The sequence below is a fragment of the Mchenga conophoros genome, linkage group LG23 (genome assembly GCF_057382185.1).
Source record: "Mchenga conophoros isolate Kocher_MC1m ecotype Shallow Benthic linkage group LG23, M_conophoros_male_GT1.1, whole genome shotgun sequence".
Taxonomy (NCBI): domain Eukaryota; kingdom Metazoa; phylum Chordata; class Actinopteri; order Cichliformes; family Cichlidae; genus Mchenga; species Mchenga conophoros.
In genome coordinates, this window is record NC_140547.1 from 17,831,313 (window position 1) to 17,847,057 (window position 15,745).

At 40.9% G+C, this 15,745-nt stretch overlaps 1 protein-coding gene across 1 annotated transcript in view; it reads left to right on the plus strand.

Annotated features, from left to right (window-relative positions):
• Positions 1 to 11,766, plus strand: part of LOC146546955 (NLR family CARD domain-containing protein 3-like) — a 45,558-nt gene extending 33,792 nt beyond the window's left edge. Inside the window, exons 8-10 of the mRNA XM_085265361.1 lie at positions 4,144 to 4,317; positions 10,002 to 10,048; positions 10,223 to 11,766. Of these exons, the coding sequence (XP_085121487.1) occupies positions 4,144 to 4,317; positions 10,002 to 10,048; positions 10,223 to 10,791 (790 nt within the window). The 3' untranslated portion in view covers positions 10,792 to 11,766. The remainder of the gene's footprint in view (positions 1 to 4,143; positions 4,318 to 10,001; positions 10,049 to 10,222) is intronic.
• Positions 11,767 to 15,745: the final 3,979 nt, after the last annotated feature.

The following is a 15,745-nucleotide window of genomic DNA, read 5'->3' on the forward strand; positions in this document are numbered from 1 at the left end:
TGGAAATAAGAAAGTTTGAAATCAGAAAATAATCTATGCGACTGCGGCTATTATGACTGGCTGAGTAGCAAGATTATTCTCTCCCTGTTGGATTTCTTAATCTCCATATACAGTGGGGCAAAAAAGTATTTAGTCAGCCACCGATTGTGCAAGTTCCCCCACTTAAAATGATGACAGAGGTCAGTAATTTGCACCAGAGGTACACTTCAACTGTGAGAGACAGAATGTGAAAAAAAAATCCATGAATTCACATGGCAGGATTTGTAAAGAATTTATTCGTAAATTAGGGTGGAAAATAAGTATTTGGTCACCTCAAACAAGGAAAATCTCTGGCTCTCACAGACCTGTAACATCTTCTGTAAGAAGCTTTTCTGTCCCCCACTCGTTACCTGTATGAATGGCACCTGTTTGAACTCATCATCTGTATAAAAGACACCTGTCCACAGCCTCAAACAGTCAGACTCCAAACTCCGCCATGGCCAAGACCAAAGAGCTTTTGAAGGACACCAGGAAAAGTATTGTAGACCTGCACCAGACTGGGAAGAGTGAATCTACAATAGGCAAGCAGCTTGGTGTGAAAAAATCAACTGTGGAAGCAATCATCAGAAAATGGAAGACATACAAGACCACTGATAATCTCCCTCGATGTGGGGCTCCATGCTAGATCTCATCCTGTGGGGTCAAAATGATCATGAGAACGGTGAGCAAAGATCCCAGAACCACACGGGGGGGGACCTGGTGAATGACCTGCAGAGAGCTGGGACCAAAGTAACAAAGGTCACCATCAGTAACACACTACAACGGCAGGGAATCAAATCCCGCAGTGCCAGACGTGTTCCGCTGCTGAAGCCAGTGCATGTCCAGGCCCGTCTGAAGTTTGCCAGAGAGCACATGGATGATACAGCAGAGGATTGGGAGAATGTCATGTGGTCAGATGAAACCAAAGTAGAACTTTTTGGTATAAACTCAACTCGTCGTGTTTGGAGGAAGAAGAATACTGAGTTGCATCCCAAAAACACCATACCTACTGTGAAGCATGGGGGTGGAAACATCATGCTATGGGGCTGTTTTTCTGCCAAGGGGACAGGACGACTGATCCGTGTTAAGGACAGAATGAATGGGGCCATGTATCGTGAGATTTTGAGCCAAAACCTCCTTCCATCAGTGAGAACTTTGAAGATGAAACGAGGCTGGGTCTTCCAACATGACAATGATCCAAAACACACCGCCCGGGCAACAAAGGAGTGGCTCCGTAAGAAGCATTTGAAAGTCCTGGAATGGCCTAGCCAGTCTCCAGACCTCAACCCCATAGAAAATCTGTGGCGGGAGTTGAAAGTCCGTGTTGCTCGGCGACAGCCCCAAAACATCACTGCTCTCGAGAAGATCTGCATGGAGGAATGGGCCAAAATACCAGCTACTGTGTGTGCAAACCTGGTAAAGACCTATAGTAAACGTTTGACCTCTGTTATTGCCAACAAAGGTTATGTTACAAAGTATTGAGTTGTATTTTTGTTATTGACCAAATACTTATTTTCCACCCTGATTTACGAATAAATTCTTTACAAATCCTATCATGTGGATTCATGGATTTTTTTTTCACATTCTGTCTCTCACAGTTGAAGTGTACCTCTGGTGCAAATTACTGACCTCTGTCATCATTTTAGGTGGGGGAACTTGCACAATCGGTGGCTGACTAAATACTTTTTTGCCCCACTGTATCTTTAAGATTCAATTCCGACATAAAGTGTTGTATGGCTTGTCTAGATTTTGGGTGGGAGGAGTCTAAACCTGATGATCTATCAAGCCTAGGCTCCAGGGTACAATTAAAGTCCCCCCCAATAATAATCTCACCGTGGAGGGCTGCAATAGAGAGGAATAGATTATTATAAAAGCTGGGGTCGTCAATATTGGGGCCATATACATTAACTAATATTAAATCTTGGTTCAGTACGGAGCATTGTAGAATAATGAATCTCCCTGCAGGGTCCAAGATGGTTTTTTTCATACACATGGGCACTGATTTATGAATGAGTGTTGCCACTCCTCTAGCATATGTTGAGAAGTGGCTAAAGAAAACCTGACCTGGCCATCTCCTCCTTATCCGGTCAGTTTCACTCGCGAGTAAGTGTGTTTCTTGAATAAAAACTATCTTTGGGTGATATTGTTTTATTCTATCCATTACTCTTTTCAGTTTAATATATTTCCTAAGGCCTCTTACATTCCAGGAAATTAGTTCAATATTTGAATAACTACTCATACAGTTTGTGCCCTTAGTGACCTGGGTTTGACTACATCTCGTCTCTCCTGTCGAAGCTCACAAATTCTTATTTCAAGAGCACTATACTTTAAAAACAATCTCTTATAAACAAAAAAAACAAAACAAAAAACAACAACCCAGAGACCTCCCATGGGTGTAGGTCTCAAAACCTTCCCCCCCAAAGTCATTGCGGCTTGGGTATGCATCAGATCCATGTAAAGGAGCTGATGAAGCGTCCTCATGATTGAAGCTTCAAACTTAGGTCCGACCATATTAACTAAAGAAGTGGCCACACAATGTAAATGAATGAAAAGATTTAAACATAATATATCTAAGGCCATCTATATCATACCTGTACACCAGCAGCCATTGTATGTCCAATTTGGAATTGTTCATCAGAGTTACACGTATTTGATATGGTAGCGTTTCTGAGTGGGCGTGAAGTTTATCCCTCGTTTTGTTGCCGGACTTTTCGTATGAAATCTTCCACCTCCGCTGGTGTGTGGAAAAGGAGCCTGTTGTCATGTTGGAAAATCCTCATTTTTGCTGGAAAGATCAGTCCGAAGTTTATGTGCATTTCACGGAGTTGTTGTTTTACCTGGTTGTATTGTTTTCGCTGTTTCTGGACCTCCGTTGACAGATCAGGGAAAAACATAACGTGATATCTGTTGTGCGTTATTTTTCCCTTCAGACGTGCCGCTCTCATCACCCTCATCTTGTCTTGATAATTCAAGAATTTCATGATGATCACAGGAGGTGGGCCAGTTGGAGTGTTTCGGCCTTGTAGCCTGTGTGCTCATTCAATGATAGGTGGGGATGGGAGTGCGTCCCGTCCCAAAACATCCATTAACCATGTTTGCAAGAATATTGTAATTTCTCCTTGTTCAGTATTCTCGGGTAATCCAAAGAGTCTCAGATTGGATCTTCGGCTTCTATTTTCGAGGTCATCCACCTTTAGCTGGAGTTCCTGAAGTTTCTTATGAAGGGAAGCCTCTTTACTTGTGAGAGAAGAGACATCGTCTTCAACTTTACTGATGCGAGTTTCTGCTGAGGTGAGCCTCTCTGAAAACACTCCAATTACGTCTTTTATTTCTTGGTTTGATGTTAAAACTTCTTGCAGTTGAGCAGTGAAGTGAATTTTCAGCGACTGAATTGCGGCCAAAACACTCGCCTCGGTCTGTTGGGAGCTAGCACTAGCTCCTTCCATTTTCTCGGTTTCAGGTTCGTTGCTAGGATCGTCGTCTGATCCATCCTTTCCGGCTGTTTTAGGCTTGGACCTATATTTAGTCGGCATCCTGGCTGTTTAGATCAAAGCAGAAGCTTAGGTCGGTGAGGCAGCCGCTAAGAGGTTGGCTTTTAACCGCTGTTTAGGCGTACTTAAAGGACGTTGAGGTCGGAGCTCGAAGTCTCACTACCGTTCAGGTGGACGCCATGACCCCCGATCCAATAATTTAGGTCAGTATCGGACCGATACTGATACTGTATATCAGATCGGTCCATCCCAATTATAAAGCCTTCTTGTCTTATTTCTTCTGTCCAGAGGATACGCCAGCCACCTTCTTCTGAGTTTCCTTCACAGCATCAGCTGTGCTTTTATAGTTATCTTGTAACTCTTTCCTACCACCCATAGCCTGACTCATTTCCTCCCCTGAATCCTTTCCAACATTCTTTCTTCACCATTTAATCCTTGCCTTAGCATTCCCTTGCTTTTTGTCCTTAATGGCTAACAACACAGCCTACGTGTTATTGTATTAAAAAAACAGTAATTAAAGTATAATTGTTGTTATAATAATAATAATAATAATAATAATAATAATAATAATAATAATAATTGTTATTATTCAGTGAAGTGTTTACAGACGTTTTGCTGCTTTGTGTGTCTGTAGTGTGTCAGGCTGTCTGATCACAGAGGAAGGCTGTACTTCACTAGCTTCAGCTCTCAGCTCCAACCCCTCCCATCTGAGAGAGCTCGACCTGAGCTACAACCATCCAGGAGACTCAGGAATGAAGCTGCTGTCGAGTGGGCTGAAGGATCCACGCTGGAGACTGGACACTCTCAGGTATGGAGAGAATGTCTGATAGAGGAAGAAGATCTGGAAACATTTTTTGTAGATGTGACATGAACAATCACAGACACACAGCTTTGATACAGACTTTACAAATGAAAAAATGAATGCAAGAGTCAAACAGCTGGAGGAGTCCGAAAGAAAATGAGTGAGTTTTCACTGAACCTGTTTCTGGAACAGGACCCAATTCATACACATTAATGTAAAGCCTAAATCTTTTAAAGGCATCATGCAGTTTGTCTTCTCACCACTAGTAGGGAAGAAAATCACCCCCAAATGACCCAAACTACTTCACAGTTATGTCCATGACATGTTGATTATCTTGGAAGTCTGCTGACCGTCATCATTTATCTGTTTTTAAGCATTGCCGGTGTTTTTCTAGTTAGAGCAATGACATTATATACAGGGTGGGCCATTTATATGGATACACCGTAATAAAATGGGAATGGTTGGTGATATTAAAGTCCTGTTTGTGGCACATTAGTATATGTGAGGGGGCAAACTCCTCAAGATGGGTGGTGACCATGGTGGCCATTTAGAAGTCGGCCATCTTGGATACAACTTTTGTTTTTTCAATAGGAAGAGGGCCATGTGACAATATGTCACAAAAAATACAATGGTGTGCTTGGTTTCAACGTAACTTTATTATTTCATGAGTTATTTACAAGTTTCTGACCACTTATAAAATGTGTTCAGTGTGCTGCCCATTGTGTTGGATTGTCAATGCAACCCTCTTCTCCCACTCTTTACACACTGATAGCAACACCGCAGGAGAAATGCCAGCACAGGCATCCAGTATCCGTAGTTTCAGGTGCTGCACATCTCGTATCTTCACACCATAGACAATTGCCTTCAGATGACCCCAAAGATAAAAGTCTAAGGGGGTCAGATCGGGAGACCTTGGGGGCCATTCAACTAGCCCACAACGACCAATCCACTTTCCAGAAAACTGTTCATCTAGGAATGCTCTGACTTGGCACCCATAATGTGGTGGTGCACCATCTTGCTGGAAAAACTCAAGAAACATGCCAGCTTCAGTGAGAGGGTAACACGTCATCATGTAGCAATTTCAAATATCCAGTGGCCTTGAGGTTTCCATTGATGAAGAATGGACCCACTATCGTTGTACCCCATATATTACACCAAACCATCACTTTTGTTGTTCCAACAGTCTTGGAGGGATCCATCCAATGTGGGTTAGTGTCGGACCAATAGCGGTGGTTTTGTTTGTTAACTTCACCATTCACATAAAAGTTTGCCTCATCACTGAACAAAATCTTCTGCGTGAACTGAGTGTCCTGTTCCAATTTTTGTTTTGCCCATTCTGCAAATTCTGTGCGCCGATCTGGGTCATCTTCGTTGAGATGCTCCAGTAGCTGGAGTTGGTAAGGGTGCCATTTGTGATTAGCTAATATCCACCAAAGGGATGTTCGACTAATGCTACTCTCCAGTGACATGCGGCGAGTGCTACGCTGTGGGTTCTTGCTAAATGAAGCTAGGACAGCCACTGATGTTTCTTCATTAGTGACAGTTTTCTTGCGTCCACATTTTGGCAAATCCAACACTGAACCAGTTTCATGAAACTTAGCAAGCAGTTTGCTAACTGTAGCATGGGAGATGGGTGGTCTCGTAGGGTGTCTTGCATTGAAATCTGCTGCAATGACCCGGTTACTGCGTTCACCAGATATCAACACAATTTCGATCCGGTCCTCACGTGTTAACCTCTTCGACATGTCAATGGCTGTGAACAAAGAGAAAGTTGTAAATAACTCATGAAAGAATAAAGTTATGTTGAAACCAATCACACCATTGCTTTTCTTGTGACATTACCAATAAGTTTGATGTGTCACATAGCCCTCTTCCTAAAAAAAAAAAAAAGTTGTATCCAAGATGGCCGACTTCTAAATAGTCACCACCCATCTTGAGGAGTTTGCCCCCTCATATATACTAATGTGCCACAAACAGGACTTTAATATCACCAACCATTCCCATTTTATTACGGTGTATCCATATAAATGGCCCACCCTGTAGAGCAATGACTGGTCCTTTAATCAGCTGTCATTCTTCACTTTCATAGATGAGTTGAAATGTTCCTACCTGCTTCCTTGAACAAATTCAAGCATTTGTATTTGTCTTTTGTTAATTCCAGAGCCTTTTAGAAGTAAGAGAAAAATAGGGGTTCAGAATGCGCCATCGCCACATGATATATGCAGATTTCAAATAGGTCATGACGTGCTTCATGAGCAGTTTGAAAGGGTGATAGATCTGTGTAAATTAATTTATTTACACAGATCTAGCTACAATAGTTTTCATACTACACAGATCTTAATGTAGTTACATTTGTATAGTTTTCCTTCTTTTAATATAGTTAATGATTAGTATTAATAGCAGCTTTACCTGCATTCTTGGCATATTTTAAGCTTAGCTTAGTATGTAAGCTTAGTATTAGCACAGTCAGAACTTTTGGTGCTGCTAAGGATTTTTTAAAATTATTATGTACAGTTATCCCACTTTTTGTTCTCATCAAAACATGATGATTGAGAAGGTTTATGTTTGCTTTATTTACTGTCTCACTGTGGTTCCTCCTCTGGTCCCATTGTGGGGAAACAGTTTAATTTTAATTTAAAATATTTTTAATGTTATTTTAATCCATGGAGTGAAATTAAAGAATTTTCACTGGGAGCAGAAAGATCTAGACCAGCAGTTCACTGCAGTCAAACCACCTTCCATGTAATTTTGTTTTCTGTACATACTAGGCATTATGTAAACTCAGAGCTCAAACAAAAATAAGCCTCTTCTGGTGGATATGATTTCCACATTAGCAAGTCATTTAATCTGTAATCAGTGAGTTAATAATCATGATGTAAATACTAATATACACCTACACAAACAACTGAACACGTTCAAAGTTCAAAATTAAATAAATATTAAAATATGGAACTGCTCTGGCTAAATGAATGGTACAACACAGAAGAGCTACCTCATCAGGCTAGGACTTCATGTCTATTTACAGGCCAGTAAATATGGACGAAATGTAATAAGAGAAATTACAGAGGGTAAGAAAAAGTATGAAACGCATGAAGAAAGGAAGGTGCAAAAAGACATGCAAATTTACGACACCAGCTGAAATCTAAATTTATCAATAATAACAAAGCAGTCCTACCACTTTATGCAAATTAATATCATCTGGTTCAGTCCCAACTAATGGCCTATAAAATGGCATCTCATTACTAAGGTGTCACAAAAGAAACATTTCATGATGGGTAAAACCTCTCTCAAGACCTTTACAATCTTATTGTTGGAAAGTATACTGATGGCATTGGTTACAGAAGAATTTCTAAAATGCTGGAGCACTGTTGGGGCCATAAATCTAGAAGTGGAAAGAACATCATTTCACTAGAAACTGACTATGAACAGGTGGCTCCCCACAAAATTTCAGACAGAGTGGGGGAAAAAATTTACGGCTACCGTAGTCAGGAAAAACTCCATCTGCTTCAGGTCCCAAAGTGAAACAAACACTGCAGCATCACTGAGAGTCAAAAACTGTCTAAATTCTTTCATCTTTAATAAAATAATCAGCGTTGCTGCTTTACCAGGTGTAACGATTAAGTTTAACATCCAGGCATACATGAAAACAGAATTTATTACATTTGACAGAGTTAGAAGTTAGCAGAAAGTTAGCTCGCTAGCTTCCACCTAAACATGATATTGCATGTTCTGACTGAGAGATTTCTGAAAAATTCAAACGTACAGCTCTATCACTTTCAACATAAATGAAGACAGAAAACTAAACAGTAGTGACGTTTGTAGGGTTACTGAAGTTGGGCTAGCTGGTATATAATGATGCTACGTGATCGCTAGCTACACAGCTATGTTAGCATTACATTAGCACAGTGAAGCTGGAGGATGAGCTCTAACTTTTTTCCACTCGATGAAAGTTAAAGTGAGAGTTTCTGGTGGTTAGGGGCAATCACATAGCAGGATGCTGTAAACGGACCAAACTTCAGTCGGGAGAACAGCTGAGATAATCCAGCCACAATACGAGGTTAGTCATTAATATACTGCACCAACACGGGAATAGAGCAGCTGCGAGAGAATTCAGCATTAATGAATCAATCGTAGGAAAGTGGACGAAGCTTAGGTTTCGGCTTTCCTCATTTTCCAAAAGTGCTTCGTCTCTTTGCGATTACTGTCGCCCGGCATAATTTGCAGATGATGTTGTTTGTAGCCGCTACATTGCTTTCGAGCAAAACAGGCGCAGCTTGATGACGCCATCAACATGCTCTATCGCGGTAGAGCGGTATAGTCAAAATCTCTACCGTTGCCCAAATTTATATTGTTTCAACCGTATACCATTTACACCGCCCACCCCTATTCAAAGGCCTCGTTTCCAGAACTGACCCTTTCGACTTTGTAAGCGGGCACTAAACATGGGACATTAAAAGGTGGAAAAAAGTTTTATTCTCTGATGAGAAAAAAATTTATCTTGACCTGATGGTTTCCAACGTAACTGGCATGATTAACAGATCCCACCTGAGATGTTTTCTACATGCCATAGTGGAGGGAGCGCCAATGGTCTGAGGTGCTTTTTTTTTTTCTTGAGTGAAACAATGGAGCTTCAGGAGGTGCAGGGGCATCAAACAGCCGCTGGCTATGTCCAGATGTTGCAGAGAGCATTCCTCATGACTGACGGCCCTCGTCTGTGTGTTAACGACTGGGTTTTTCAACAGGACAACGCTACAGTACACAATGCCTGCAGGAGAAGGTTCTTCTTCCAGAAGAATAGCATCACTCTTTTGGACTACCCTGTGTATTCCCCTGATCTAAATCCAACTGAAAACCTTTCGAGATGGATGGCAAGGGAAGTTTATTTAAAAAAAAAAAAAAAAAAAAGGACAACAGTTCCAGGCAGTAGATGCCCTTTGTGCGGCCTTCTTCACCACTGGAAGAAGTGTTCCCACTCATCTTATGGAAACTCAAGCATGCCGCAATAAATTTTTGAAGTGATCAACAATAACAGTAGAGCTACTCATTACAGAGTTCAAGTTTGGAACTTTGATTTCTTTTTTGGGGGTACGGGTTTTTGGAGGTGTGGTCCTAAACTTTTGATCAGCTATAAATCAGCTTATTTCAGGGTTTTTTTTCTTTCAATAAATTGCGTGCAAAAATTGTTTTGTTTCACTCCCATTTCTTCTTGTTGTATGTTTATGTTGAAGCTCTACTTGGAACCTTGAGATCCAACCATGCAAAATAAGACTTTTTTTCCCATTTTTCAAGTGGTCTTAACGTTTTGATTGGAATGTATTTTCCAGACACATTGTAGTGACCGTTGTTACTCAACTGTAAAAGGCCTGTTAAACACTATAAATTAAATCAGATTAAAGTTTATGAATCAGAGCAGGGAGGTGTCCTTTCCAGCTAAACAGAAGGGGAATATAAAGATAATGAAGGTCACAGTCTGAATCAGTCATATTTCATTCAATACAGTGGTGTACTGAAAGATTCAGGATCAGTCCAAATCATCAGGAATTTGATCCAGGTATGGATTGAAGTGTATTTGTGAAAATATTGGACTGTTCCTCTATCAGTGTCTAACAGTACGTGGATGAGAGTGATGTAATGTCCATGTGTCCATGCTGAAAGAGACTGTGCTGGACTGACCTCCCTCCTCCTTTCAGGGTGGAGCCTGCTGGAGTCCAATGGTTGACACCAGGTCTGAGGAAGTGTAAGTGTCTTTTTAATGTGATTCATGAAAACAAAGCAGTACACATTCAACCTCTTCAAACTGTCACATCACTCATTCACATCTCTGATGTCAGAAGTCATCATGAAAGTGTCAATCAATAAACAGATGATGGATCAATAACTGCAGCTGGATTGTGTTTGTTCTCTCCATCAGATTCCTGTCAACTCATAATCGACACAAACACCGTAAACAGAAAACTCCAACTGTCTGAAAACAACAGGAAGGTGACAGGTGTGGACAAAGTTCATTCATATCCGGATCATCCAGACAGATTTGATATCCGCCCAGAGTTGCTGTGTAAAAATGGTTTGACTGGTCGCTATTACTGGGAGGTTGACTGGAGAGGAAACGTTCATATATCAGTGAGTTACAGAGGAATTGGAAGGAAAGGAGACAGTACAGATTGTTTGTTTGGATTTAATGAGCAGTCCTGGAGTCTGAGGTGCTCTGATGATGGTCCTCGTCATATCTGGCATAATAACAAATCAAAGTCCATCTCCTCCTCCCCTTCCGTCTCTAACAGAGTAGCAGTGTATGTGGACTGGCCTGCTGGCACTCTGTCCTACTACATAGTCTCCTCTCACACTCTGATCCACCTCCACACCTTCAACACCACATTCACTGAACCTCTTTATCCTGGTTTTTATGTTTGGCCTGGTGCTTCAGTGTCTTTTTGCCAAGTTGAGTGTAAAGAGTGTCCCCCTGTTAGAGAAACACTCTGACTGTTGAACAGATAGTTCAGTCTGTACATGTCTGTCTCTTTTACTCAGAAACATGTTTTCAGATTCACGGATTCAATCAGTTGATGTTTTAAACTGTTCTAAATGATTCCTTGTAAACTTTTTCCTCTTCAGTCCTTTAAAGATGGAAGCTACGATTATGTTGTTTTTCTGTCTTTATCAACTCAAAGCTTTACAGTGAATATTAGTACAATGTTTGTTCCTGAAGCTTAGTTTACAACCAGCTCCTCTGCATTTTCAACAAGTCTGAGCTCGTGAAAATGTTTGATTTCTCTTTCTTAGTGTGATTTTTCCACACTGTCCACGTGCTCTTACTGTTTCAATCATTTTTGAAAATGTTTCAGACATAAGGGGAAAGTATTGGCTAAGTAATTTTTAATGGGGTTTTGACCATAATATGTTTGTATTAAGTGGCATGCATTATAATAACATATCTAATACATTGCAAAGACTGCATTAACTTATTGAAACTAGTCTTGCCTTTTTCTCAAAGACATATCAAGGTAGAATTTGGTACACTATGTAGGTAACGGCTTTATTATAATATTTATATAAATATATAAATATGCCTGTATAGAATTGGATATGTTGTGTATCTGTTTAGTTTGTGATAGTTTTCAAGTTTGATACAAAGTTCAAAGTTCTGGTGGTGAATCTGGTGTAATTTGGTGATAGACATTAGGTTTTTTGGGGGTGGGGGGATTGTAATAAAACATTGCATCAAAAATGAAGAGGAATTGATGACAGACGTTTTTTTTCCCATAAAGGAAAGTTTCCTCTCTAAAGAGCCTTTTAAGCTACCTTCTGCCTGTACAGATCACTGAGTTTACCAAGTGATATTTGATGTAATTCCTGTTTTTGACGATTTCATTAATCTCTATCATATGTTGCTGTTTGATTTTGAATCCAAGCTTTTTGAAAATACCAGTTTATAGCGGTCTCTATTGCAGCAACAGCAGAACAGAGTGGTTTGAAGGGTACAGTCCCAGATCTGACTAAACATTCCTGTAGTGGGTCTTACTTACTTTTGTGTTGACGATTCATTTTACACTATGTATGAATTCAAAGATCTATATTTGAATTGAATTTATTCAGCTTTTTTGACAGACGGCCATACTGAGACCTGGGACGCCATCTAGTTTTCACTGAAAGATGAAAAGGTTCAAACAGCTTACAGTTTAATCACATGAGTTTAGTTCGATTGCTTTGACTTAAACCCTGACACATTTGATTCATCAGAATGAAATACTGAGACCGAATCATTTTGACGCTAATAGCCCCTTGTCAATTACCTAGTTGGATTGACTCTGCACAGTCGCCACAATTTTCACAGTTTTCCATTAGGTTCTTGTACCTTGTGAAAGATCCACAACAGACCCGTCCACATACTCCTGCTTTTGAGCATACTTTCAGTAACTGCAGTCGCTGTTACACAAAACTCGGCTATAGCTCTGCATCTCACGGCCGGGCACATACCAACAACCACCCCAGGACCTAATTCAGACTTTTTATGGTGGTGAGGCATTATTGTGGACGTCCGTCCAAGTGCGTCTGCCTCCCTCACAGGTGTGCCTCAGACCATGCCCCTCCACATACCTGGTGCGAGGTACTTTTTTTTTTTTTTTTTTAAGACCGAGAAGGTACTGAAATGTGACATTGTCAGACTGCATGCCACCGAATGGCTGGTCAGTAGCATCACTGGATAAGTCATGAAAGCAATTCATTCACAAAAATCAAAACAAACATTTTTGAAACCTGGCAACAAGGGAAATGTCTACAAAAATTATGCATATTAATTACGTTGCAGGACCCTCTGATGCACAGAGGATGTAGAGACTTTAATGCTCATAGCACACTCTGGGGAGAAGAAAGTGTGTTTCAGCAAATACTTTTTCCTCCCTCTGATTGCATACATGCGGCTGTTTCAGCTGCTCAGTAATTTAGTAATTCAGACTCATGTCTAAAATCTATGTCTGTGAAGGTTCTCAGTCATCCAGGTCATCGTAGTCAAAGGAGCTTGCAAAGAAAAGCGTCTGAACTTCTTTAAGTTACTTGAAGACGTTTCACCTCTCACCCGAGAAGCTTCTTCAGTTCTAAGGTCAAATGGTGGAGAGTCCCAGATATAAACCTAGTGGGAGTAACCCCCCACAGAGGGACAAAAGGACCCCCTGATGATCCTCTAATTGCCTGAGCCAAGGTGTAAAACTGGGTGTGGGTCCCAATCAGCCAGAGTTTCGGGTGAGTTCATTGTGAAACCTGGCCGCACCTTATCATGCGAATTCCTGAGGTCAGATGGCCCAGGATGTGGGTGGGCATTAAGGCGTCTGGGGAGGGAACTCAAAACTGGATTATAGATGGCAGAGAGTTGGTGTCGTAAACCACTGCCTCTGTTCAAAGATGGTCGCTCACAGTGGACATAGATGGCTCCTTTCACTCCTCTTTCAAAGTCTAAAATCTAGTCAGAAAACACTGCTGTGGTTGTTGTGATCAGCACACAAGGTTTCAGCTGTTTTGGGGCTTCTCACCAGCTTTGGAAAAAAAAAACCTCAGACATTGGAAGTGTTTGGTTCACTTGCAGCTTTCTGGGAGTAGGTGTCATCAGGTTTGTTCTACACACTGTCAAACAAAGCTGCCGTGACTTTAACATTGATGGTCTTCACAGGCCACAGCTACAATAATAATGATGGGGTATTATTTTCTTTTATACATATGTGTTTCTGCTTGGGATAAATAGAATTGCTAGGATCAAAAACATTCATTCAGTAATTTCAAGGCTCAGCCCAGATGACTCTAGTTGATACATCTGGGTATCCTGGTTGCTCCCTGCCTAGAAGCAGCAGGTAAGCCACCTGTCCAAACTGGATGTGTGTTTAAAGTCAGCTGTCTATCTCATCGGTGAGCTGATGCAGCAAAGTATAGATGTATAATATTCATTACAAAGACAATTTGACTGTCTGAAAGAAACTGAGGACAATTATAGATCCTAAGGCCCATTCAGAGTCTCCTTAACATCAAATCCAACTTCGTGTTTATCTTTCATCAAAGCAGGAAGCTTAGTTCAGGAAATCCATTTATTATTGTCCTGCTTGAAGTCCCAATGAGGAAAGCAACACTTATTATGATGTTGATGGGCGAACGTGGCTCAAGAGTTGGGAGTTCGCCTTGTAATCGGAAGGTTGCCGGTTTGAGCCCCAGCTTGGACAGTCTCGGTCATTGTGTCCTTGGGCAAGACACTTCACCCGTTGCCTACTGGTGGTGGTCAGAGGGCCCGGTGGCGCCAGTGTCCGGCAGCCTCGCCTCTGTCAGTGCGCCCCAGGGTGGCTGTGGCTACAATGTAGCTTGCCATCACCAGTGTGTGAATGGGTGGATGACTGGATATGTAAAGCGCTTTGGGGTCCTTAGGGACTAGTAAAGCGCTATATAAATACAGGCCATTGATTATTATTAGCAGAAAGGAAGAGCCTATCATTCCTCAGAGTCATGTTTATCATCACATTATCATTAAAGGCCCAAACCATAAAAACATATTTATCAGTATTCTAAACATTTGTTTCACAGCAAAATTAAAGAGCTTTTTACACATTTCACTTTTCATCTGCTCTTTCAAATCAAAAAGTTCACAGAGTCAAATTTAGTTTAAAAGTCAAAAAAATCCCAAATTTCAATCTTAATGAATGAAACAACTTTAATAAAGTAAATCAGCTGTTTTTTGCTTTATACTCTTACTTGTTGTGTTAAAGGCTGTAGCTTCATCTCTTATGGATGACTCGGTTTCCATGGAGAATGATGAGATGAGGCTCCGCCCAGCGATGGTTTGGACGGCGTCCTCGAAACCTGAAGTGGAGACGTTTCCACAGACTTCATTCAATTTTATCATTTTAAAAGATTTTGGAAAAAAAAGTGAAGAACAAAGTGTTACAGATTTATAACAGTGTTACAAGTACAGATAATGAACTTTACTAAACGAACAAATGCACGATTGTGTCCAAATAGAAAGCATACAATTAAAGAAGGAAAGGAAAAAGGAAGTAAAATGAGGAGATGAGACAGAGAGAGGGAGGAAGGAAAGGAGAGAATAGGAAGAAAGGGAGCACAGAGCTTTGCTGCTATTCTACAGTAGAATATGACAGGAAGCTGGAAAGACTCACAGGAAGTCTTCCTGTACAACTCCTCCATCTAATGCACAGTACACACAGCAGTAGTTGCACCCTCTTTGTGGGATTCTGGATATTTACCACTGAGCTATTTATATAAATTAGAACTATTGCTTATATTTTATAACTTTACTATATTGTATTATTTCATTTAGTTCAGTCTGTTACTGTTCTTATTGTCTTGGAGGAACTGTAACCACATAATTTCTGTGTTCTAATTCCAAAAATTTGACAAAAAAGAAATTTTCCTGCAAACATCCATGCTACAAGCTATAACACAGCCAAAATGATAGCTAAATAAAAAAAAAAACTAAAAAAAAAACTAAAAGATGTACAAAAGGTAAGGGTTAATTGGATCCAGTTTATCTTGTTAAATTTCTCAATAGTGAAGCAAGATGAGATGATAAGGAAGATGAGGGGTTTTTGGTGCGTATTAGGGGTGGGGTGAGCATGATCACTGCTTGCCTTTCTGTAGAAGTCGCCACACACCACTGCTGTGATGTTGGTCTGTGGTGGGGTGAGCATGATCACTGCTTGCCTTTCTGTAGAAGTCGCCACACACCACTGCTGTGATGTTGGTCTGTGGACGCCTCTCTGTGTTTTCCGCCCTGCTCAAGGTTTACTCTCACCTTCCTGAACTTCCTGTTTGTTGTGACTGATGCTGATCAACTCTGTGTGAAACTCCATGTGAAGGTAATGGAAGCAGCTTGTAATGTTTTCCTGGCTAACATCAGCTTTGTGCAGCTTAGTTCCAGCACAAATCTGCCACTCCATAGTTCACA